The following is a 25962-nucleotide window of genomic DNA, read 5'->3' as shown; positions in this document are numbered from 1 at the left end:
ATAAGTTGTTATTATATGTCCGGGATAGCCTCCACAAAAAGCGTATTTATCCTATCTTACAGACTAAATCTTTGCCTCTGAAATGAAAAATAGTATATGACAACACTGTTGGAATTAACACTTAAACAACTGACATATATTTAGCTTTTTCCTGCAGACTAATAGTACTTAGGGAAAGGTAGTTTTAATAAAGGATGAGATAAAGGAAAGTTACTGAAGGACTTGTATTATCAAAGAGTTCCACAGGTAAATGTTCTCATTGTGTTAAGTCTAAATTTAAAATTCTGTGCTTTTCTTATTCTCCTTCATAAAGATGTACCACTACATAACTCAGCCTAGCCGTTTTGCTTTTCATTTTAATTCATGAATGAGAGTTAAATGTTATTGAAGTAATTGATCAAGAATTAGAAAATTGATCAAGAACAGGAAAAGAGTTAAATGAACAAAAAGGCTGTGTTCCTTCGGGATAGGAGATTTGTCTTCATCGCCACTGTATCCACCATACACTCTGTGTTATTAGGTAAACAGAGCAGGTGCTCATTGACTCTCAGGAAGCAAATTGTGCATGAGTGAAAGGCCACCTATTGACAAACTGGAAAACAAGACAAAATTTGGAAAGCATCATTAAGTGTAGGCCTCCTTTGATGATGAATAATGTGTAATAAAAATATATAAAATCACATAAGGAATAAAAGGGGAAAGAGGAGAGTTTAGATCAAAACAAACGGCATCACCATTCAAAGACAAGGTGGTTGCTGTATACACTAAAAATCTGTGCAATAAAGGTTACCATTATATTAAGCTTCTGTGAGGGATTGACAAGTACAAACTGGCAGTTACAAAGTAGGCACAGGATGTAACTAAAGTGCAGCACAGGGAGTACAGTCAGTAAGGTAACTGTATAGGGCCCAGGAAGGTACTATGCTTATGGGGGGATCACTTTGGAAGCTATATAAGGGCCTAATTGCTAATCTGTACATCTGAAACTGACATAATATCAATTATAATTGAAAAATGTTTTAACTTTCTTAAATTTATGCTCCTGTGGCTCAGAATCTATCATACGCATCAATCTATCGACACACGTGCTTTTCGCAAATATTTTTCTATAGTACGTTAAGTTTTCTATAAAAATGGTATTTTCCTTTGAAACTATGTTTAACAAAACAAAATTTCCTTATATACATACATGAAAAGACACATATAAGGAAAGAATTCCTTATGTTATTTTATTTTAAGGATATATTAGAGGCAGCTCATTGGTGACTGTATTCTACATTATTTAACCATGTATTATATGACCGCTTACTGCAAAAGTAATACATGTATTTTCTGTTACAAAATAATAGCGTATACTTGATTGTGGTACACAGTTCTTACTTGTTCTTTTGGAAGATTTGAAAAAAGGAAAATAGACCACTGAGTATACATGTAATGGGCATTTAGTTTGGAGATTCTTTTTAAAATCAACAGATGTTTTCTTTTTTTTTTAATTTTTATTGTTACTCAATTACAGTTGTATGCCTTTTCTCCCCTTCCCTCCCCCCCACCCCAGCTGAACCCACCTCCCTCCCCCACCCCCACCATCCCCCCCGATTTTGTCCATGTGTCCTTTATAATAGTTCCTGCAATCCCCTCTTCCCACTGTCCCCACCCCACTCCCCCCTGGCCACTGCTAGACTGTTCCCAACCTCAATGTCTCTGGTTGTATTTTGTTTGCTTTTTTCTTTTTCAACAGATGTTTTCAAACCCAACAGAAGATCTGTATAGCTAGGAAAAATCTTAAATGCCCAATTCAGTCTTTTCATCTAAGCAATCAATTTTATTGTGTCACTAACATATCAACATCATTTTTTTCTTCAGTAACCATGGTATTTCAACACTGCCTTGCACTCTTTGTTAAACAACCATTAGTACGCAGAGCATGTACTTTTAAATTCAGCCACTACAGGAAAAAATAGATGCTTACACAGTTCTGCAATATGATAACATATATATAATTAAAGAATTAAAGAATAGTTTTTTAATGTCTTAAAGTTATTAAATTTCTCTTTTAAAAAAAGACACTTTAAAAGTGATGACATAGTGTACATTGTGACAACTATAAAATCTCAAAACTAAGCCTTCCCACTGGCGCAGAGAAAATATAAGGGGATAAAGGGACGTCTCTCTTAAAAGTCACTTTTCATTTGTAATCTCTTTGATCTGTTCTTATTCATAACTGGTCTTGGCTATGACCACTTGCTACAATAAAGCAAAGACAAAATTTAATGGATGTACTCAGAGCCTTCTATACCCACATCTGGCGAACATTTTTAGATTTAATAGTTATCCAATAGGACAGTTATTATAATTTGCTCATGTGTTTTCTAAAACAGAATTTGGGACTCAGTTCTACTTTTGGACTTTATATACAATTGACTAAATTAAGTGAACTCAAGATTTTGGATTTATTTAGGAAGATATTTAATGAGGAGGGGGTGTACCTAACAAAATCTAGATTCCATGCCACCTGCAAAAACCAACTTCACATTTAGTATGTCAGTGAAATAACTGCAAAAAAAACTACATGTTTCTACTACTATTTTATACTTTTGCTCCCTCATCTAACAGTAAAGATGGCAGGGACCAGAGAAAACTGGATGTTAGAAATATACTGAAGTTTTGGGTGCGGTGTTTGTGTGTGTGTGGAATTCTCATGGCAAAGATAGGGAAGGTACTGTGGAACAGGGAAACTTTTGCCATTATACTCTCCCTTGTACTATGAACAAAATGTAACTGAATAGCTTATGACCACTGAAATTCATGTCAACCAATCAGTATGATGGTATTTGCCTACAAATCTATTTCTTTGTTTTTCCAGCAAAATGAAGGGAATGACTTAGCAAAGTTCCTAATATTGGTAGTAACTAAATTCTACTTAAGTAGGTTTATTATTTATATAATACACACACATACATAGACTTACTTTATTCTATAATTCCAAATACTTAATTCAGTAATGGTTTGACTGGACTTATCTCTTATTTTGTCATTAATGCATATCATGGCAAAGGCTGAATTATTGAAATAATTTGATTGTTATAGTCTATTATAATAACTTATGTAATAAAGTCTTTGTTATTATCATTGTTTTAGCTACTTCGGGAACATGTCTACATATGACACTGCCTGTATGTGAAAATGTACATTGTATATATAATATACATGCATGTGTATGTATGTGAATGCATGTGTGTGTGTGTGGACAGATAAGTATCACAATTTTGGCATCTTACTGGCCTTGACCAAAATGTTATATTTATAAAAATATAATAATGGAGTAATATTTTCATAATAACAATATGTTATAATTTGAAAAATATGAAATTTCATCATGAATTCACAAAATATACCATGAATGGACAGAAATAGGAAATTATATTATCATGCATGGTGTAACTGGTTTGGGAAAATAACAAAGGCACTACACAGCTCTGAAGTTTAGTCAACTGAGGAGTAAAATGCTTCAGTCATGTTCCATTGACTAAAAATGCTTTCATTCCAGAAAAAAAAGTTCATTTGCTTCTTCCAAATGGTATAAAACTTTAAAAGAGCCACACATTTCATTTGAGTTAGAGCTTACAATATAAACATTCAACACTCACTCATTCATTAACAATTATTGACACAATGCCTATTACATCATATGAAAGGACTAGTTGCCTCAGCGCCTAATACCCAATACATCATGTCTGGTTTTAAATTAAAAAATGGCAAGGCATGCTGAAACACAATTAAAAGAGACAAAACAAGCATCAAAACTAGGCTTAGCTGTAACACAAAGTATGGAATTAACAGACAGAGAATTTAAAATGATTATGAATAATATGTGAAGAGCTCTGATGGAAAAAAGTCGAAAATACGCAAGAGCAGGTAGTTAGGGTAGGCGGAAAGAAGAAAACTATGAGACAAAAATGAAAAGGAAATGCTAGAAAAAAAATTATAAGATAATTATAAAATGCTTTGATGGTATCAGCAATAGACTGGCCTCACTAGAGAATAATCAGTGAGCTTGATAATAGGTCAACAGAACCTTCCCAAACTAAAATGCAGAGAGAAAAAATGAAAAGAAAAAAAAAACAGCATACAACATTCATGAACTCTGGGGCAATATCTGAAGGGATACAAACATGTAAATTGAATATCAGAAGTAGGATAAAGAATTATCCTAATACAAAACTCATATAAGCATATTACAAAAAATAAAAATAAAGGCCAATATTTCTCATGAAACAATCCTGAATAAAATACCAGCAAATCAAACCCAACAATACGTAAAAAGAACAAATCACTACAACCATGTCTCTTGTGTGAGTCACATCTGATGCTCCTTCCCAAGTACACTACCTAATAGGAAAATCTGAACATGGCATCTATATTCAAAATTACTGAGAGACTTTCCACTGTCCTAAGAGATAACAGATATATAAGTAACTGAAATTAGAAAAATGATGCGTGGAATAAATGAGAAGTTCAACAAAGAAACAGAGACCATACAAAGACTGAAGAATTCAATAAAGAGCTTCAAGAGCAGGCTTGACTAAGCAGAAGAAAAAATCAGCAAACTCAAAGACAATCAATTGAAACTCCCTTCAGAGAAGCAAAAAAAAGCAAAGAAAGCTTATGTGAATTACACAATACCATTTAAAAATTATTTATGCATTATTGGAGTCTCAGGAAGAAAAGGGGAGAAGAAAAAGGCAACAAGCTTATTTATAAAAAGAATGCCTGAAAATTTTCCAAATCTAGAGAGAGATGAGGATATCTAAGTTCATGAAGCTAATAGGTTCCCACATAGTTTCAACTCAAATATATCTACTCCAAGGCAAATTAAAATAAAACTGCCTAAAATCAAAGACAAAGAGGAAGTTAAAAGCAGCAAGAAAGAAAAAAAATTCCTCACATACAAGAGAACTTTCAGAGACTATAAGCAGATTTCTTTGCAGAAACCTTTCATTCATGAGAAAGTGGGATTTATTTCAGGTACTGAAAGAAAAAAAACTTTTAAAAAAGACTTTACTTATTTTTTTTAGAGAGAGGGGTAAGGAGGGAGAAAGAGGGGAAGAGAAACATCAGTTGGTTGCCTCTTGCCTGCACTTTGACCGAGCACCAAAATTACAACCCAGGCACATGCCCTGACCAGGAGTCTAATGGAGACCTTTCACTTTGTGGGATGATGCCAAACCGAGCTATATCAGTCAGGGCTAAAAGAAGAAAAACTGCCAACCATGAACACTTAACCTGACCAAATTGCCCTTCAGAAATAAAGAAGAGATAAAGACTTTTCCAGACCAAAAACAGCTAAGGGAGTTCATCACCACTACACCTGTGTTACAAGAAATTCTAAAATGGGTTATTCAAGCTGAAATGAAAGGATGCCAATAAGTAGCATGAAAATGTAAAACACACTGGTAAGAGCAAGTATTAAGTCAAATTTAAAATATTACAATTTTATAATATGGAGGTAAGTCGATTATTTAAGTCTAGTATAAAAGTTAAAGAACAAATAAAATATAATTATAAAAATAACTAAAGTTAAATGATTTGTTAACTGATAAACACTATAAAAATTATGACATCTAAAATATAAAATGTTGGGGAGAGTAAAAATGTAAAGTCTTTATATACAGTTGAAATTAAGTTGTTATCAATTTACAATATACTGTTATGTCTACAATGTGTTTTATGTAGGGCTCATGGTAAACATAAAGCAAAAATCTACAGTAGATACACAAAAGATAAAGAGAAAGCTTTCAAAGCATACTACCACAGAAAATCATTAATTCACAAAGACAGCGAAGAGGAATAAATAAACACAGGAATTACCACAGCCAGAAAACAATTGATTAAGTAACATTACTAAGTACTAAACTATCAATAAATACTTTAAATGTAAATGGACTAAATTCTCTAATCAAAAGACATACAGTGGCTGAATGGATTTGTAAAAAATAAGACTCAACTATACACTGCCTACGAGACTGACCTCAACCTTAAGATGCATATAGACTCAAAGTGAAGGAATGGAAAAAGATATTCCATGCAAATGTAAACCAGAAAAGAACAAAGGTGCTCTGACTGGTACGGTTCAGTTGGTGGGAGTGTGGTCCCATAACTGAAGGGCTGTGGGTTCAGTTCCCAGTCAGGGTAGACAGGAGGCAATCAATCAATGCTTCTCACATCAATGTTTCTCTCTCTCCCTTACTCTCTCTAAAAGCAATGAAAAAAATGTCCTTGGGTACTGATGAGAGACTGAGAGAGAGAGAGAGAGAGAGAGAGAGAACAGAGTTAAACTTATACCATATAAAATGACTTTAACTCAAAAACTGTAACAAAAGACAAGGTTGGTCATATATAATAACAAAGAGGTCAATCCATCAGAAGATTATAACAGTTGTAAGTATTTATTCATCCAACATTGAAACACATAAATATATAAAGTAAATAAAAACAGAACAAAAGGAGAAATAAACAGCAACACAATAATAGTTGAGGACTACAATACTTCACTTTCAACAGTTGATAACTTCTCAGATAGCAAATCAAGAAACACTGAACTTGAACTATACTGTATAGTACATGACCCTAATAGACATATATAGATCATTCCATCCAACAATAGCAGAATACACATTTTTCTCACGTGCTCATGGAACATGCTCCAGGGTAGAGCATGCCATAGTTAACACCACCAGTCTTAACAAATTTAAGAAGACTAATCATTTCAAGTCTCTTTTCTGACCACAATAGAATGAAGCTAGAAATGAGCAACAGGAAAGAAGCAGAAAAATCCACAAACATGTGAAAGCTAAACAGCAAACTACTGAACAATTAATAGGTCAAATAAGAAGTCAAAACTTTAATTAAAAACTATCTTGCCCCGGCCAGTGTGGTTCAGGTGGTCAGGTGTTGTATCGCAAACTGAAAAGAGGGGGTTGGATTCCCAGTCAAGGCACAAGCCTGAGTTGCGGGTTTGACCTCCCAGGGTGAGTATAGAAGGCAACCAATAGATGTTTCTCTCCCACATCACCCTCTCTTCCTCCCTCCTTTCCCCTCTCTCTTAAAAAAATTTTTTTTCAACTATCTCGAGGCAAACATAAATGGAAACACACACACACAAAAGAAAGAAAACAATATCCCCAAATTTACAGGATACTGCAAAGCAATTCTAAGAGGAAAGTTTATAATAATAAATGCATACTTTGAGAAAGAAAAAAGTCTCAAATAAACTACCTAATTTAATGCCTACAGAAACTAGAAAAAGAGAACAAAGTAAGAACAAATTTTACAGGAGGAAGAGAATAACAAAGACAGAGCAGAAATAAATGAGACTAGAAAGACAATAGAAAAGATCAATAAAAGCAAGACCTGTTTTTTTTTAAAGATAAACCAAACTGACAAAACTTTAGCTAGAATATTTAAAAAGACTTAAATAAATAAAACTAGAAATGAAAGAGACATTACAACCACAGAGATGCAAAGATCATAAGAGATATTATAAACAATTACACACCAACAAACTGGATATCCTACAAGAGGAAAAATTCCTAAATACATACAATCTATTAAGACTGAATCATGAAGGAACAGATTTTCTAAAGAGACCGATAACAAGTAAGGGGATTTATCAGTAATAAAAACCTCCTGAAAAAGAAAAGCCCAGGACTAGATGAATTCATTGATCAATTCTACCAAACATTTAAAGAATTATTGACAAACCCTCCAAAACCCTTTGAATAAATTGAAGAGGAACAACACTCCCAAACTCATTTTACAAGGCCAGCATTACCAGACCAATATCCCTGATTAACACACATGCAAAAATTCTCAATAAAATACTAGCAAAACAAAATAAACAATATATTAAAGGATCAAACACCATGATAAAGTAGGATCATACGGGGTTGAAGGATGGTTCAACACATGCAAATCAATAAATGTGATACATCACACTAATAGAATTAAAAATCAAAATCTTATGATCATCTTAGGAAATGTACAAAAATCATGTGACAAAATTCAACACCCTTTCATTATAAAAACTCTCAACAAAGTGGGTGTAGAAGAAACACATCCAAAATAATAAAGCCCACAGCTATATTAATTTCTAAAATATATAAAGAACTTATACATATCAACACACAAAAAAATCTAATTTAAAAATGAGGAAAGGACCTGAATAGACACTTCTCCAAAGAGGACTTACAGATAGCCTATGAAAAGATGTTCACCATCACAAATCATCAGAGAGATGCAAATTAAAAAAAACCACAATGAGATATTACCTCACACCTGTCAGAATGGCCAATAAACAAATCAACAAAAAGCGGAGAGAAGGGAACCCTTGTGCACTGTTGGTGAGACTGCAGATTGGTGCGGCCACTATGGGAAGCAGGATGGAATTACCTCAAAAAATTAAATATGGTACTGCCTTATGACCCAGTGATTCCACTTCTGGGAGTATATCCAAAGAAACCTGAAACACTAATTTGAAAGAATACATGCACACCTATGTTCACTGCAGCATTATTTACAATAGGCATTATTTATTGACGGGCACTTGGGCTAATTTGGAATCAGCCCAAGTGCCCATCAGTAGATGAGTGGATAAAAACTATGATACATTTACACAATGAAATACTACTGAGTCATTTAATAAAAAAAGGAAATCTTAACTTTCACAATACACGGATAGGCCTTGAGAGTATTATGCTAAGTGAAATAAGCCAGTTAGAGAAAGACAAGAGCTACATGATTTTACTTACATGTGGAATCTAATAAACAAAACACACTCATAAACAAAATAGCAACAGAGAACAGACTGACAGCCATCAGAGGAGAGGGGAGTTGGGAGACTGGGTAACAAAGGTGTAGGAATTAAATAAAAACAGAAAACAGAACTTATAGACACAGACAACAGTATAATGATTACCAGAGGTGAAGGGAGGAGGAGGGAAGCAGAAGAGGGTAAATAAATTGGAGTTAAATGGTGATGGAAGGAGACTTGACTTGGGGTGGTGAACACATAATATAATATACAGATGATGTATTATAGAATTGTATACCTGAAACCTATATAATTTTATTAACCAATGTCACCATAATATATTCAATTTAAAAAATAAGTAGTAAAGTTGACCTCATAAAAACAGAGAGTAAATTGGAGGTTCCCAGAGGCTGGGTGTGGGTAAAATCAGGAGATGTTCAAAGTATACAAATTTCCAGTTAGAAGATAAGCAAGCTCTGAGGGCAGTGTCTCACATAATATAGGATGACTGTAATTAGCAATATTGTATTGTATGCTTGAAAGTTGCTAAGAGAATGGATCTTAATTATATGACTTTAATTATATGATGTGATAGATATGTTAACTAACCATTTTGCAATATATACATGTATCAAATTGCCATGTTGTACATTTTAAACTTATAAAATGTTTTATGTCAATTATATTTCAAGGGAGGAAAGGAATAAAGGAGAAAATGCAAATGACAAATATCACAAATAAATTATGGAACATTATTATTTATATTACAGACATTTAAAAGACAAGAGAATATTATAAACATGTATATGATAATAAATGTTACAATTTAGCTAAAATACTCTAATACTTTGAAAGACAAAATGAACAAAAATTATTCAAAAGATTTAGATAATGTTATTACATATTTAATAATAATTAAATTAGGAATTAATAATCTTCCCACAAAGAAAATTCTTTGCCAGGACATCTGAACAAAGGAAATTCCTCAGGACACCTGGATATCCTGGCTCAGATTCCTTATTGGTAAATTCTATCAACCATCTCACAAAGAAATAATATCCACCTAATGTATACATACTCTTCTAGAAACTCAAACATTTCCTAATTTATAACACTGACTTTATTCTGATACCCAAACTAGACAAAGACATTAAAGGAAAAGTACGAGTCAACTAATTTTTCTAAACAGGTTGTGCTGAAGTAGCTGGGTATTCATGAGGATAAAAAGGCCCTCAACCCTTACCTCACACCATGCAAAAAAACAAAACCAAAACAAAAACATAACCCAAAATACACTATAGATTTTAATTTAAAAGCTAAAAATATAAATCCTCTATACAGAAATGGAAAAGAAAATTTTCATAATCTTGAAGTAGGTAAAGATTTCTTAGTACACAAAAAACAAAAATCATAAAAGAAAAAATTTTTAATTAGACTTCATCAAAATTCTGTTTTACACAAGGCACCATTAAAAAATGAATGGCAAGCAACAGGTTTGGGGAAAATATTCACATTATGTGTATATATAATAACAACTTTTACCCAGAATATATACTATTGATAAGTCTTTCAAGTCAATTAGAAAAGAACAACTCAGTTTTTTTTAAGAAATCGAAAAAGGATTTGAATAGATACTCAAAGAAGATAATAAATGACAAATAAGCACATGAAGAGATGCTCATTGTCACTACAATCATTAGTTTATCAGAAAAAAATCAACTAATTAAATCCATAATGAGATATGGCTAAAATGCATGATGATAACTAAAATCACAGGTACTTTATGATAATGAATGTTGGCAGGGATCTGTGGTAATAGGAATGTTCTTAGACTGCTCATGGTAATGTGAAATGGTGTACAACCACTTTTAAGAAGTTTGTTTATTATAAAATGAAACTAACACATACCACACTACCAGCAGTATCACCCAAGAGAAATAAAAGCCAGTCTCCATGCAAACACTTGTACGTGGATGTTCACAGAAGTGCTATTCATAATAGCCCAAACTAGAAACAACCAAAAATGTGGTATGTGCTATTGTGATATGAAATACTACCCAGAAAAAGCAAAAACTACTGATATACACAACATGGATGAATCTCAAAAACATGGTGCTATGGGAAAGAACCTAGATGCAAAAGAGTACCCATTATGTAAGTTTTACTTCAATGAAACTGTAGAAAGACAAGTCTAATCTGTAGTGATAGAAAGTCGACCTGTGGTTTCCTGGTACCAGGTAAAGAAGGAGCAGGGTGACTGACTAGAAGGGGAAGATGGGGGCTTTCTTAGGTAATGTGAATGTTGATATCTTGATTGTGGTGGTGGCTACATGTTCACATATATATTTGCCACAGTTCACTGAACTGTGTACAAACTATATAGAAGCATATTTATTGTATTTAAATTATACCTAAGGAATGTTTTAAAATGTACTCATGGGAAAGCAAACTCTTCCAAGAAACACAATACTTCTTAACTCATTTTATAAGACTAACATTATTTTGATATCAAAACTAGACAAAGGTATTAAAAGTGCCAATTACCTTGGCATATGTTTATTATTAGCCTTTTATCATCAAAGCACAGCGCTGTTCAAGCATTTGAAAACACAGGTACTTTCAGCAGAAAAAGGGAAATTTGGGTGAAATAAAACAGTAATGGGAGCTTCCTAACACACGTAATTTAATTTACAATTTTATCCTAAAGTCTTGCCACATTTCTCCTTTAAAAAAAAAATTTCATCTCCTAGCCAGTCTTCTATAGAAAGCATATCCCTACTGGTAAAACCAAACAGTGGCATTGATTTCCAAAACTAAGACCAATATACCCTGGCAGCTTCCAATACAGCTTTTAAAGCTTCTTTAAATTTTCTCAAATTCGGATTTATAGTTCACTCAACCACTATTAATTAAGAAATGAGTTGTCACATCTAAAAGACTTATGGCCTTAGGACCTATTCTTATCTGAAAAAGAAATCAGACGTATGCAATGGTAGAGGGAGTAGCGTAATGAACTCCCACCACACATCCTGAAGATTATAAAATTTAACATGTTGCTATTCTTGCTTAATCTTTCTCTTTTTCCCTTTCTTTTAAAAGTGAATCTCAGCTGCCCTGTCACTTCAGTCTTGCATACTTCAATGTGCATCCCTCAAAAATATGCATATTTTTAAGATCGCTTTTTAAGATTATTTTTGCACAATGTGGATACATTAGATAGTTTTCTCAACATAGCTAGAGCTTTAGTTGAATTCTTCACACGCCTCTTCAACACCATAAATTTTCAACTTCTGAAACGTATGGCAATTACATAATTAATGAAAAAAATCTTTCGAAGGCAATTTTTTTCTATGTGGTTTTATTAAGTGCCTTTGGCTTATAACCTACATTAAAGCTAGACCTGTCATTTAAAAATAGCATAAACCTCAATTTTTCATTTGACAAGAAAACTAACTTCCTATTTTCACAAAGGCATAGAAAAAAATAAAAGTGGTCACTAAGGCCCAGCCAAAGAAAAAAGTTATCCTAGAGCTGTTTAAAATGGGTATTATATCCCTACACAAGCATACACTTGGTACAAAACCATATTCTACACGATTTTTTAAAAGGTAGACAATATTCACAGTCTAAGACTCAGTAGAAACACTTTTTAGTAATTTATGGTCCAATATTCTTCACTGTGATGAATCTGCAGACATCATCATATTACATCCTACTAAACGATAGAAGTCACACAAGTTCACTATACTTCATCTGAAAAGTAAACTTGATTTGTTTATCATGGCTATTGGTTTGTTTCAGGAAGAACCGAAAGCACTGTATTTTAATAACATGGATTGTGCTAGAGTTAACTTGCTAAGTTCCTCAAAGCTAAACCCTAAGTAAGATCTTAGAAGCAAGCAAAGGGCTCTTTATCCATGAAACGGATTTTCCCTAACTGACCAAATAACAATTTGACATATTGAAAAAGATAACATGTTAAACACATCCTGCTTAGTTGTCTGGGGAAAAGGGTGATAGATACATATTAATCAACTGGATGAAAGCAAGCAAGCTGATGTCTAGTCTGTCAAATAACATTTTTTGTATGGAAGCATTTCCTCTGGCTTTCACTATAAGGCATTTTGTAGATCTCCCCCACCCCATTTTTAACATTCCCACTATCCAACAAGAATTAGCAGTGAAATAAAGTTATCCCAAGGAACATAAATCTTAAGAGGTACATTCTACTTCTTTCACAATTCTACATACGGTATAAACCATTCACCTCTGGGAAAATTAAAAAGAATTACCCATTAGGCTAACAACAACAACAGAAGTCTAAAGAGTCGGAGAGTAACTCAGTTAGAATCTTATTAAAAGATACAGAGATAAATCCTCACATCGCCTATTTAAGTACACACAAGAAGAGAACTTACAATGCATACGATGCATTGACTAACTTCGAACTGCATGAAGTAACAGTGCTCTCCTACACACTTCGTTCATCCGTGCTATGTCACTTGTCCTGGCCTTCCAGTTTAATGGAATCCAACAGCACCTATTACATTCAGTCTGGTTGCATAAGATTATGACAGTCACTAATGAGCTAAATTGTTTAGTGCATTGAAGATAAACTGACTGCTTGAAAGAACTTTTCCCTTTCATTCCCTCACTATTTATTGCAATGGAAAGTAGAATACCAATATTTTTAGGGCTTTATTAAAAGTGTAATACTGATTTTCCCCATGTCTGAAGCAATTCAGGTTTGAAACTTGCCAGTTAATTGAAATTACACATAAATCAATACCAATTTGGAAAATTTTTAATTGCAATTTTCCAAATAATTCAACAGACTGACCCAATTTTACTCTCCTCTTAAAAAAAAAAAAGCTGACCTACAAATTTATCTCAGGAATGATCTCTGAGGCAAGTGTATAATAAACATTCATTCTTATTTGTTCTTTACCCCCTCCACTCATTCTCTACAAAAAAAAAATGCAGGCTGTAAAACTTAAATCATACAAATGTCAGGAGTTCTTGCAAATAGGCTGCTTGTTTGATTTAAAAATGTTTGACTCTCCTTTTAAAGTTTTCAAACTTCTCTCCCTCCACATGAGCAGGCCTCTTGTTTGAAGTAAAGAAAGTAAGGCTTTTATTACCATGGAGGGGGTGTGAGATGGGGGGGGCAAAGGGGAAAGGGCATAGGACAGTTTTTGGCCAAATCTGTTTGAAACAAATATTAAAACTCTAGATCCTCCTCAAAGTAGTAAGGATGATGTCTCATTACTCTTGTAAGACCGGTTTTTTTTCAATGACATACAACTACACCTGAAACATAAATTACATAGGAATCATAGCACAATCTTTATTCCTAGAAAAAGATATGCTCACAAACTATAAGAAGAGTGAAAACAGAAAGTAAGTTTTATGGAAGTGGTATCAATGTTGATTTTATAATACATAGGTGTTATCACTGGAGGAAAAGAAAGATCATTTCAACAATTTCCTTTGAAGAACCAAGTGTTGAGTAGACCACTCTGAAGCTAAATTATTTCAAATGGACATATATCACAAAACTTAAGTGTGATGTATTCACCGCTCTGAGGACACTAGTCATGAATCAGAAAGCTTATTTAACAAGTCTCCAGTTCTTAAGATGATTTATCCCAATACCCTAAATGATAACATTCTCTGCTGAAACCAGACAAAAAGGCAGTAAAATATGGTTAAGCACATGCGTTCCACACAGTAGTTATGAGTTGCTCAAAAGAATGGAGTTCTACAATTTATTTTGATTTTCTTAAACTCACTCACTTGTGACCGATCTCATGTGCGATGGTAAAAGCTGAACCCAGGCCGATGTCTTCATTAATGCTGCAGCTCCTTTCAGGCTCGCACATTCCAGCCACCGAGGCCAAGCCTGAATAAACAGAAGGAGACACAAAGGGTCAAGCCAAGGTGTTTCAGTCTTAAAAAGCCCATACTTATAAATGCCTGGATTCTTTTTAATAACCTCCATGCACAGAAGGAGCAGTTGGCAAAAGGTTAACTTTCTAGTCATTTGCAAAATCACTGGGGGGAGTTTCACTTTGCCGGCTAGACATTAATATTTTTTGAACTGCAGTCAGTGCTGGAAAATGTCTAGACTAGGGGTTAGATTTATAAATTTTACTTCTGGTAACTTGGGACCACCTAGTAACTTGAGCCAGAAGAGGGAATTCAAGAAAGCATTTCTATTTTAACATTCTTTAGGCTGCAGAAAGCAAAATATATCCACATTATTTTTCTAAAGAGATCTGTTTAAGTTTAGTGGGTTCATAAAAATATACAAGCAACTTTTTAGTTACCAAAAAAAGGGAATCCCAAATGGTTTTTTAAAATGACATTTTTATAAAAACAAAAATGAATGATGCAAAAGAGGAAAAGGAGAAATGTTAAAGATAGGAGGTTGTTGCATACGTTTAATCTTTTGCAATTGGTCCTGATAGTGATGCGACAACTTATTTAAGTGTTTTCATGGTGGGACAGTCATTCACACATTCAGGCCTGCTCCCATCCCCCTTCAATGCATTAGGGTTTTACTAATAAAGAAAAACTATGGTGCTAATTCGCTGATGCTAGTGAAATGGTATGTTACTCAAAGTATTCTTCCCTTGGGAATTTTAGTATGTAAAGGCTTTAATATTTGCTTCCAAATGAATATCATGCTGTGCATAACTTTAAAACAGTGCTTAGAAAAAGTACCTTTCATGCAGAAGATAAAGTGTCATGTGTTTCAAGGAAACACACGCCCAATCATACTCAGCACACGTAGGAATGAACGTTATTTAGAAGAAATTGAAGGAAAAGTAGGAAAAACTTTTTATATGTTTGTAGTCTACTATCTTCACCTACATAGTAATAATTATGCTCACAACAGAAGTGATTTTAACCTAATTCAATGAATATTTATCGAGTGCAATAAATGCTGTTCTGTGCTAGGAGCAATTTCCCAGTTGCACTAATTTGGACCAGTAAAAGAGATTCAGTTCATATTTGACTGACAAGAGAGCTGTAGAAATTGTTTCTCTGGATCTTCTATTATAAAATATCCACATAATAACCACATTGGAAGAGAGTTGAGGCTAGTGCTGGATTTGCTAATAGATCATTTACTTTTCCTGCTGTTTTATACAGAAGAGGCAGGAGTTGCAGAAGAGGGTAGTTTATGGCTCACAGAGTTATTTTAAACCCTAGTGTTACCCTTGTCCTGCACTCCCTTCCACTTAGAAGTCTTAGGGTCTGAAGAAGAGCATGTAAAAAGAGGAACTAGCTGGGGCAAGGAGGCTTAACATTTTTGGTTAATTAAAAATATTTAATAAATGTTACTTTCAAACTCCACAGAGAAAGAGAGAGTGACAAAGAGACAGAGAGAGACTGAGAGAGAGACAGAGAGAGAGAGAGAGAGAACAAAAAACCAAGTTTTGCCATATGTTAAATGGCTTTAAGCTACTGGGTTCAATAGGGTCCATGATATGGGAAGAAAAAGCCACTTGAAATGATTTGTATTTTGAACTTTATAACATTGGGTTTAAAATATTAATAAGAATAATTATTGTGAAATTAGCATTCCTTACATTTCCCTAAATGTGCTGTTCCACGGGTTAGGGTTTTGTTGTTTGGTATGTGCCATGCAACTGTATTTGTAACGGAAAGTTTTCAGTGACTCCCCGAGGTGTATTTATTTGTAAGCACCAACGTACCTGTGTATCTGATATAAAATTGTTAGCTCTATTAAAGAACAATTTTAAAAAGAGCATATTTGGGAAATAACTAATACTTGTTAAAAATACAAAGGTAAACCTTAACTGAAATAAAAGAATAATTTAAATGCTAATGTATTTTCACAACCCCCCACCATTTTCTGTATTCCTATAAAATTGAAGCTGTCAAAGTTCGTATGTGCGATTGTGTTAATAGGGGTTTGGTTACTATTTGGGTCATTTAGATTTCCTCAGTTTGATGGCCACAGTTTGCACCCTTAAATCTACTTAAGCCGAGTTAAAATTGGTTGTCAGAGGTACTAAGTAAGCAAGGGAATATACAAGAGTCAGCCTAAAAACCAACATGAATAGAATGCCCAGTCAAAAAGAAAAAAACCTGATTAATCCCACATAAGGCCAACACATATATACATATGCAGCTCATTCAGTTTCCACTAGGAGACAGTATAACAAATAATTTACAATAATTTATTATTTGAAACTTTTACATTGAGCTTGAAAAGGCATTAACATATTGACTCTAGAAATTCATAAACTATAAAAATTTGAACACATTATTTTGAAACATATAAAAGGAGGGTGGAGTTGAAAAATACCTCAAATGTATTTTGGCAAAAATGACAATAAAAGTACTAGGCAGTGCTATTACTAATGTGCCAATAAAGAATACATCTCAAAGTAAATAATTTATCTTCAAAAAGCAGAACATGATAGGTATATATACACATATATACACATATACCTACATATGTATAGGAAACATGTGTATATGTTTCCTCACAAAACTCCAGCTTGTACCTTCTTTGAGGCTTAGTATCTACTGTATTTAAAGTTGATTAGGCACCTAGTGCATGCTTACAGAATTTCAATAATAGAAAAATTATGCTAAACAGTATAACTTCCACATTAGATAATAAGTTCACTTTTTATAATACTTCTTCACTAAACGTCTTTATATTTGCTTACTTAAATGATTTTAGCAGTATCCCTATAACACAAAGGCAGATATTACTCCTACTTCATAAAGAAATTGCGTTACAAAAAGCTAAATAAACTATAAAAGGTAATGCACTGAAACTGTCAAAGCCCGTCATTTGTTTCTGTCCAAGGTCCCTTCCATTGGATTATATTGCTCTTGTTAACCTAAAACACTGCAAATAAAACCTTTTTGATGTGAGCTCCCTCAGCAGAAAGCTCTTTCCGCATTATGCTTTTTAACTATCAAACTTCTCCACCACAATACTCATCCTTGGCTAATTGGGATTTCTTCTTTGGCCATAAATCCTGAGGGAAATGAGGTAGGAGAAGACTGGAAGGCTAGGTAAAATCATCAAGAGAAATTTTAATCTCTGAAGAGATGATTCACTAAACTCCCCAGGAAGTTGGGTAATACCTTTTTTCCCAATTCTACTTTAATTTGATCTTAAAAAATTCTTCTGAGGTGCATAGGAATAGATTTTACAATTATTCGTTTACAGATAAGAAAATTGAGACATCATGGAGAAACTAAGGAATTCACCTTCAGTTGCTTAACTTCTGAGTCTGTAAAAAGTCTCTATGACACCAAAAAATTATCATAGAAAAAGTTGCTGTTTCTTAAAATAACTCTATTTGCTTAATAATTCAGTCTACTTGAAAGCTACCATTTCCTCCCACTTGCATTTGCAGTTAACTTTTACCAGTATAAAGTTATGATCTGCAACATAATGTGATTTTTTAAAATTCTGCAATATTACAGAAATGCCTTAAAAAATGATTTGGGGGGAGAGCACACAAGAAATATAATCTTGTCTTCTGTACTATGTAATATTTTACAAAATTGGTTTTTTTGTTGAGGTACTAAAAATTTCCATTAATATCTTAATTTATGGGGATATACTATTTCTACAAAACTGTACCCTCCAAAAAAAATACTGTTCTCGATGCCTCTTCTTTAAGTAACCCCTAAGTTGGGTTTTTTCCCCCTTTCCTTGCCTAAAATTTAAAGATGCTAGTTGCTTTCATTTGCTCTCAAACTCCTTGGTATTTTTGGAAAATACATTACAGATATGGATTCTGTGAAAGTAAGTGGCAACTTTTGATTTATCATTATTGTTTGATGATTTTTAATCATCTTCGAAGTTGTTTTTTTTAAGATTTTATTTATTTATTTTTAGAGAGAGGAGAAGGGAGGGAGAAAAAGAGGGAGAGAAACATCAATGTGTGGTTGCCTCTCATATGGCCCCCACTGGGGACCTGGCCCGTAACCCAGGCATGTGCCCTAGACTGGGAATCGAACCTGTGACCCTTTGGTTCACAGCCCGCGCTCAATCCACTGAGCTATACCAGCCAGGGCCATCTTCTAAGTTGTCTTTAATCATCATTCTACTTCTTTCCTAGTAAGTGATATATCAATGATGGTCAGGTTTAACAATTTATAGGAGTAACTTCAGACATGTCAGAAAGGAAAATGACCAAATCAATAATCAAGAGGAAAGTCACTGGGCCAAAGAGACAATTTAAACTGTCTTCCCTTTATAAAGCACTTACCCAGGGTTCCACAGGGCTTATTTTTATAAGTGCAGATATCATATCTATAAAGGAGAAAAAAAAGATAAAATTTGTAATGTGATCAAATCTGTAAAATATTTTCACATATTCATCACATTTTTTTCTTGGAGCTCTGGTTGTCAGACCACAATCAGTGCAATTATGAGCAGCCAGCTGGAGTGTTGGCATTTTCAGCACCCTGGGGGACACCGCCGGCTGCACTACACTCACAGCTCTGGCTACAAGCCAACGGGACACCTGCCAGCGAGAAAGAAAGGTTAAAGTGGATTTTTGTAATTGCAAGTTCCATAAAACCATCTACCTTACTGTTTTGAAGCTGGAATAGCTTGTCTGCAGATTGCTACTGCTTCTACACAAAGCAAATGGGTAGCTTTTTATTCCCAATCTCCTTTGAACCTGCTGGAATATTTTCTTATTATAGCCATAGACAATATTTTATACTTCTGGGCTACAGGCACTATTTAGTGTTCTTTCCACTTTAACATAGGTTCTTATTTAATCTAAAAAAATCCCCAAAAACAAAAAAAATAGAGCAATAAAGCAATGGGAATAAAATTAATATGGCTTAGTTTTCCTAGTTGTATACCAGCAATTTTCTGTGGCTAAAATGCAAATATTTTAAGTGATTTTATAAACAACTAAACAAATAGCTCGCTAGGAAGCTTTCCTAATGTTGGTCAGAGTTATTCTAATGCTGCATTGCATTATAACTCAATACCAAAGACGGAGTTCATAAAATAAAGTTGCATATTTTAAAATACGTTACATTTAGAATGCTAAATCAATATTGATGTAAACATTTATTTAACCATTTAAAAAATATTCTTACAAACTTATTTTTAAAACCAAAAACATAGAGTTTCTAACATGAGAATAAAAATAATTTTGAAAAGTCTGAATATTTTTATTTGCCAATGTTTTAGGGTAGAAATAAAAAGCTTTTTAGTTACAGAATAAAATTTCACAAAGTGCAGGAAAGTCCAAGTTGTAAAAGTCCTTTTTCTTTTACTGTAAATAAGTAACAGTTAGGCCCAATTACTGGGGGAAGGGGTTAGTAAATAATCCCCTAATCAACTCTTCATCTTCACCTTGTTCAAACTCTACAAATGTTTCCTTACATTTGAGGGAAGGGATTTCTTCTCCTCTTGTATAACTTTTCTATTCTGACCATTTATACAATCATCCTCTCTCTTCTCTTGTAATTGGTAAACCAGTAGATTTCAGTATCTGGTACACTTCTGAATGCAAGATAGGAGAGCGCACTTGGTGTATTTACCAAAGCAGCAGAAAGTACATTTCAGGTGTCACACTCACTTTATCCTGCGATCGCAGTGTGTAATGCCTAGGACGTTACAGAGACACAGTCCATGCCAGCTGTCTCCCAGAAAATGTAAACAAAGACTTTTCCTAAAGGGTAACCCAAACATAAATATTTAAGCAGAACCCATTTCCAAATCCGCAGCTTCCACATGTGCCCTTTCCTAAAGTTGATCCGTCTGAGAACGCACCTGCAAGCCACCAGTTCCTTCTTTCCTCTTTTGCCTTTCACAAGAGCCCTGTTTCTGCTTTACAAAAAAAGCATACTTCTCACCCATTCCCAAACCTTGTTATGGTGTATTGCCCCCTGGGTGTGCAAGTCTACTGAGCACAATGCAAAGGGATAATTCAAGAATGCAGGGATCCTAGGGGATAATCCTTATGAGCAAAGCAGGAAAACTTGAAGGGTGTAATGCTTGTTTTCTCCTGGCAAGTCTCCTGCTTTCTACCAGTCTGTCTGACTGCTTATAAACCAGTCTAGATATCTATCCCACAATTAGAATTCAGACGTGAAATGGTTGTCCTAGAGTGTATTAGCATATTCATTTCATCTAAAAAAAAAAGTCAGGTTTGTTATTGGCAGACATTAAGTCTGACTTACCTAAGCAGTTTGGCAATGAAGACAGACTCAGTCAATTAGATGGCATGGTGAACATTTTTCATGATCCAGTGAAATAGGCAACTCCAATGTTTTGACAAAATTTATTTAAAGCATACATATATCATAGAATATGTTTTTAAGTAGTCCCTATAGCTACTTAAGCTTATGATTAAATAAGTATTTTACATATCAACTTTAAAATACGCAAAGTGGTACATCATTTTTCAAAATTATTTTAGGAGGCAAATAAAGCAGAAAGTTTGAAGATCACAGACAAATACAACTTATATTTTCACCTCATAGCAGTCCTCTCTCACCTGCTCTCATTGCTTGCATTTTGCCTAGACCTTTTATGTTGTATTTCTGATGAATACTATTTCGTTCTGTCATAACTACCCAAAATACCTGCATAAAGGCTAAAGCCATCAACAAATAATGCAGACTTGAAGCATCTCAAACTAAGGTAATTCTGTTTGCATTTTCCTCAGTTTCCCCCGATCCTCTAAAACGTACTTGCAGAATACTCTAGAGGATGTTCTATAGGGAAAAACCATGCCGTTCCCTTTCAGCTTTTGCATTCAATTTAATTCACACTGTATCCTTCCACATTCTTTATTCAGACAGAGAGCAATTAGTGCTTTCCATGCATTAATTTTCATACCAAGTACTGAAGAGCACCATTTTTACATTCATTCTTTCATATGTGGTTTTGCTTGGCACCTATCATATGCCCAGATAGAGATCCATATCCTAGAATCTAAAGATAAGTAAGTTAGTTGTGGTCTGTTTAAGAAAACACCCATAGCAGGTGAGCTATAAAATAATTTGGAAAGATGATTAAATCAATGCAACAAAAAGTTAAACTGGCACACAATAGAGCCAATACTCATTAGCTATTGTAATGATGGTCACTGCCATAGCTGTTATATGCAAAATGCTATGGAAATACAGAGGAAGGAGTGATTCCACAGTAGCAAAGTAGGAAACATTCATTTAAGATATAACATCTGAAACACATTTTAAGACTTAGAAAGATAAAATAGAAAAGTACACGCCTTCCAGGCAGAGACCAGAACCATCAAAGTAGTGAGGTCTGGAAAGGGTAAAGCGCATGCCAGAACTGTGAGAAGTCTAGAGAGGCTGAAACATTGACTGTACAGAGTAAAATATCAGAAAATGAATTTAGCGTTGGTGTGGTGGGGGCAGATTATTAAATACACTGAATGCCAAAACTGATTTGTTTTTTCCTACAGACAAAAGAAATTTAGAATATACTTCGCAAAATAGAAAATTAGGATGTTTATAGGAGTGCATACACAAATTAAGTTTGCATTCAGATAAAAGTTGGGGAGGATTACGGTGGATATCTAAGGAAGAGGTCTGAGAGTAGGGAGAGTATAATTTTTACTTTACTTTATACATTTTCATATAACCAACATTTGGTCAGAAAAATGTTTCAGCTATGTCTGTCTCTGATAATCAACACAAAAAACAATAATTAGCCTAACAAATGTTTAGTAAATACTGAAAATGTATTTTTCTTTAAAGAAAGAAATTAGTGGTGTTCCAGACTTAGAGATTGGCCAAAATATTTCAGAGGCACCCCCCATTCTGCGTGAATACACATAAGGACCCACCAAACTTTGTGGGCTGCACACTTAGGTAAAGCATCTGAGATTTGTCTCGCATGTCTACTCATTGGTTTGGAGGGTCATGGTGCCAGACGACAAATATTAGAGTCCAGAATTCTGCCTTAAAAACATGTTCATGTTCTTATTCAGAGCATTTTTCACGCAAAGTGTAACCAGAGCACCTAAATAACAGAGCTGCAATGTCAAGTCTACAGAACTTGGAATATGACCTATTTTTTACCCCCTTGTTTGTTTAACAAATATGTGTATGCTTAATGGAATTTCACCTGAATCTCTTCATTGTAACTGATAGCAATTCTCACTCACCCTAACGATTTGCCTGACCACCTTAGCTTAGGTCAGAGTGAAAATGTGAAACACTAAAAATTCCTAATTGGTGGAAGGAAAACATGGTAACAGCACTAAGAAAAATAATGTATATGTGGCTATATCCACCATGATATAGACTTCTACAAGACTTCTCTTCTTTAGGCTATTCTTAAAATCTTGAGCAGACTTTAGCCATGGGCTAAAAACTTTACACAGCCTTATCCATGAATTACACAATATGAAAACAAGTTGTATTCATATCAAAATTGAGAATGACAAATCTAAAATAAACCTAAGTATTTCTTTAAGGTAGACTTCCTCAACTATGTGCTGCATTTCCACTTCAATACATAACTGAGTAATACAAATATTTTCCCAAACCCTGGTTGTGCTTGCTTAACATCGTGTTACCTGTGCATAATAAAATGATTAGCACAAGTTCAAGGTAATCATTTGAGATATTTTCTAAAAAGTAAATTGCTTTAATTAATTTCATAAACTTATGATTCTTTCATATTTTACCTTTTTAAAAATTCCTTTTTGTATTTTTCTTATTCCACCTAGTCGTTACTATTTTTCCTTCTTTTTCAGGTAGAAATTTCTGATTCTTTCCTACAAACTATTCTCTTTGCTGTCACCTCCATATTTCTACAGATGATAAGAATCTTGAGAAGTTGTCCAATTCAAGCTACTCTACACTTAAACCACAGTTTCTCAAAGTAGGCCACGTATAAACCAGCTTATTTCAGCTCCTGTGTAGATGGCTCGGTCTTCACACAGCTTACCCTTAAGCACCATTTTTCAACATTAAAGCATTTAATCCTCACACATTTCACACTGCACCCCTTCCTTTCTCATTCTTACCTTGCATCAAGTTCAGATCCTATCAACTTTCCTTGCCATCCTATGATTTGGCCTTCTTTTCCCTTAAACCTGTGCCACTTCAGGAAAAATTGCAAAGAAAAGTTTTAGGACTTATCCTGCTGTCATACCCACTGAAGGAAGGACTAAGGAAAAGGAGTTCCCCACGGCCTGCTGTCATCACCCTTTAAAAAATAAATCGCTAAAAAATCTTGCCCAACCCAGATGTGGCAAGAGCTCCTAAACTTAGGCCTTTGGCTAAAAGCCCTAAATTTAGGCCAGGCTAAAAACTACACTGGAGTCCTAAGAAGTGAAAGAAAAGCAGAAAGATGATAAGAAAACAATCTCTGGTTTCTGAATTTGGATAGAAAAACACCTTATCACTATGTTACTTGTTTTGTTTTCTCTTCATGAAAGAATAAGAAAGGCCCCTGGGAAGATAAAAAAAGGACTAAGAAACACTAAGCCTCTTTGGGGACCTACGCTAGGCCAGGTGCACGAAGGAAGTCAGGGTTCTGCTTTTGGATGAGTGGATGAATGTACACATTTTCGCTGCCTCCCCCTAAACTCATACATTTGACCGACTCAGATCAAAACCCAAGAGGCTGGTTGAATATCTGTTACTACAATGTTGGTACACATTTCTGCTTTACATACTTTCAACTCTAATTTCCTAATGACTTTTGGCCAGGCGTGACTATCAAAAGGAACTGACCAAAACATATAATTAAGTTCCATTTTTAAGACTGCAAAATATTGCGCTACCTTACAATGATGAAATACCTGATGGTTTCTTAAAACCTTTCCCCAAAACTACATTCCATATGGAATGTAAGAGCAACAGTCATTACAAAGAAGCATTCCTTTCAATGATTTAGTTTAAAAACAGAGTGAATCAAAATCTTCGCTTTGAGACTCATTTGTTTAACACTGAGTCACAGACCTACTTCCAAACCAAAGGCCCTGGGCACCGAGCTGCCTCATCCAGTACTCTCCGATGCGGTGGTGAAAGCCAAATGATAGTGACCCAGCAATGTCCTGCTTTCTTTGCACGTACCGAGAGGCACCAGAATTTTTAAAACTTACTTCAGTTATAAAAACAATTGTAATAAAATAATGCAGGAAAAAACTATTTTAACCCAATATATACAGGAATATGTATCACTCTTCCTGATAAATGAAAAAATATATTAGATCACTTGTCTTAATTGGGGTTGCTATGACAGAATACCACGGACTGGGCGATTTCAATGACAGACATGTATTTCTCACAGCTCTGGAGGCCAGGAAGCCCAAGGTCAAGGTACCAGCCGATTCGGTGTCTGGTGAGAGCCCACTTCCTAGCTTACGACAGCCACCTTCTCCTGTGTGCTCGCGTGGCCTTTCACTTGTGCTTGCTCATGAAAGGAAGGTCCTGCTGTCTATTTCTCTTCTAAATAGGCCACTAATCCCATCATAAGGAGTCCACCGTCATGACCTCACTTAAAGATAACTATCTCCAAAAGGCTCTGCCTCTAAATACCAACACATTGGGGAACTGGGTTTCATTGAGATTTTGGAGGAAGAAACAAATATTCAGTCCATAACATTTTACCTCTGCCCCACCCCAAATTCATATCCTTCTTGCACACAGAATATACACACACTTATTCCACCCCAACAAGCTTAACTCATCTCACAAAAGTCTTAACTCATTCCAGCATCAACTCTAAAATCCAGAGTCTCCTCTAGGTATCATCTAAATTATATATGGGCCAGACTTTAGGTATAATTCATCTTGAGGCAAAATTCCCTTTTAGCTGTGAACCTATAAAGCCAGCAAATCTGTGTATTTCCAAAATACAGTGGTGGGACAAACACTGGATGGACAGTCCCATTCCCAAGGGGAAAAATCAAAAGGAAGAAAGAGGTGATGGGTCCCAAATATACCCAAAACCTTGCATAGCAAATCCCATTAAATCTTAAGGCAAGAGAATCATCTTCTTTGGTTGATGCTTTGCACTCTGGATCCACTGGGGTAGCAGCATGTCCCCATGACTTCATGGAGACCCTACCCCTTCGGACTGGCAGTGTGCTGCTCATATGGCTCTCTGGGAGGGCCCTCCATGCAGCTCTACA

General features: G+C 34.6%; 1 protein-coding gene across 2 annotated transcripts in view; it reads right to left on the bottom strand.

Annotated features, from left to right (window-relative positions):
• ADAMTS6 (ADAM metallopeptidase with thrombospondin type 1 motif 6) overlaps window positions 1–25962 on the bottom strand; it is a 240661-nt gene that overhangs the window by 132034 nt on the left and 82665 nt on the right. For both annotated transcript variants that reach the window (XM_024578536.4, XM_053913276.2), the window contains exons 8-9: window positions 19084–19127; window positions 14606–14711 (exon numbers count right to left, since the gene is read on the bottom strand). In XM_024578536.4, coding sequence (XP_024434304.2) covers window positions 14606–14711; window positions 19084–19127 — 150 coding nt within the window. The remainder of the gene's footprint in view (window positions 1–14605; window positions 14712–19083; window positions 19128–25962) is intronic.

The sequence above is a fragment of the Desmodus rotundus genome, chromosome 1 (assembly GCF_022682495.2).
Source record: "Desmodus rotundus isolate HL8 chromosome 1, HLdesRot8A.1, whole genome shotgun sequence".
Taxonomy (NCBI): domain Eukaryota; kingdom Metazoa; phylum Chordata; class Mammalia; order Chiroptera; family Phyllostomidae; genus Desmodus; species Desmodus rotundus.
Note: the sequence above shows the minus strand (reverse complement) of the source record. Positions and strands in the feature narration are given on the sequence as shown.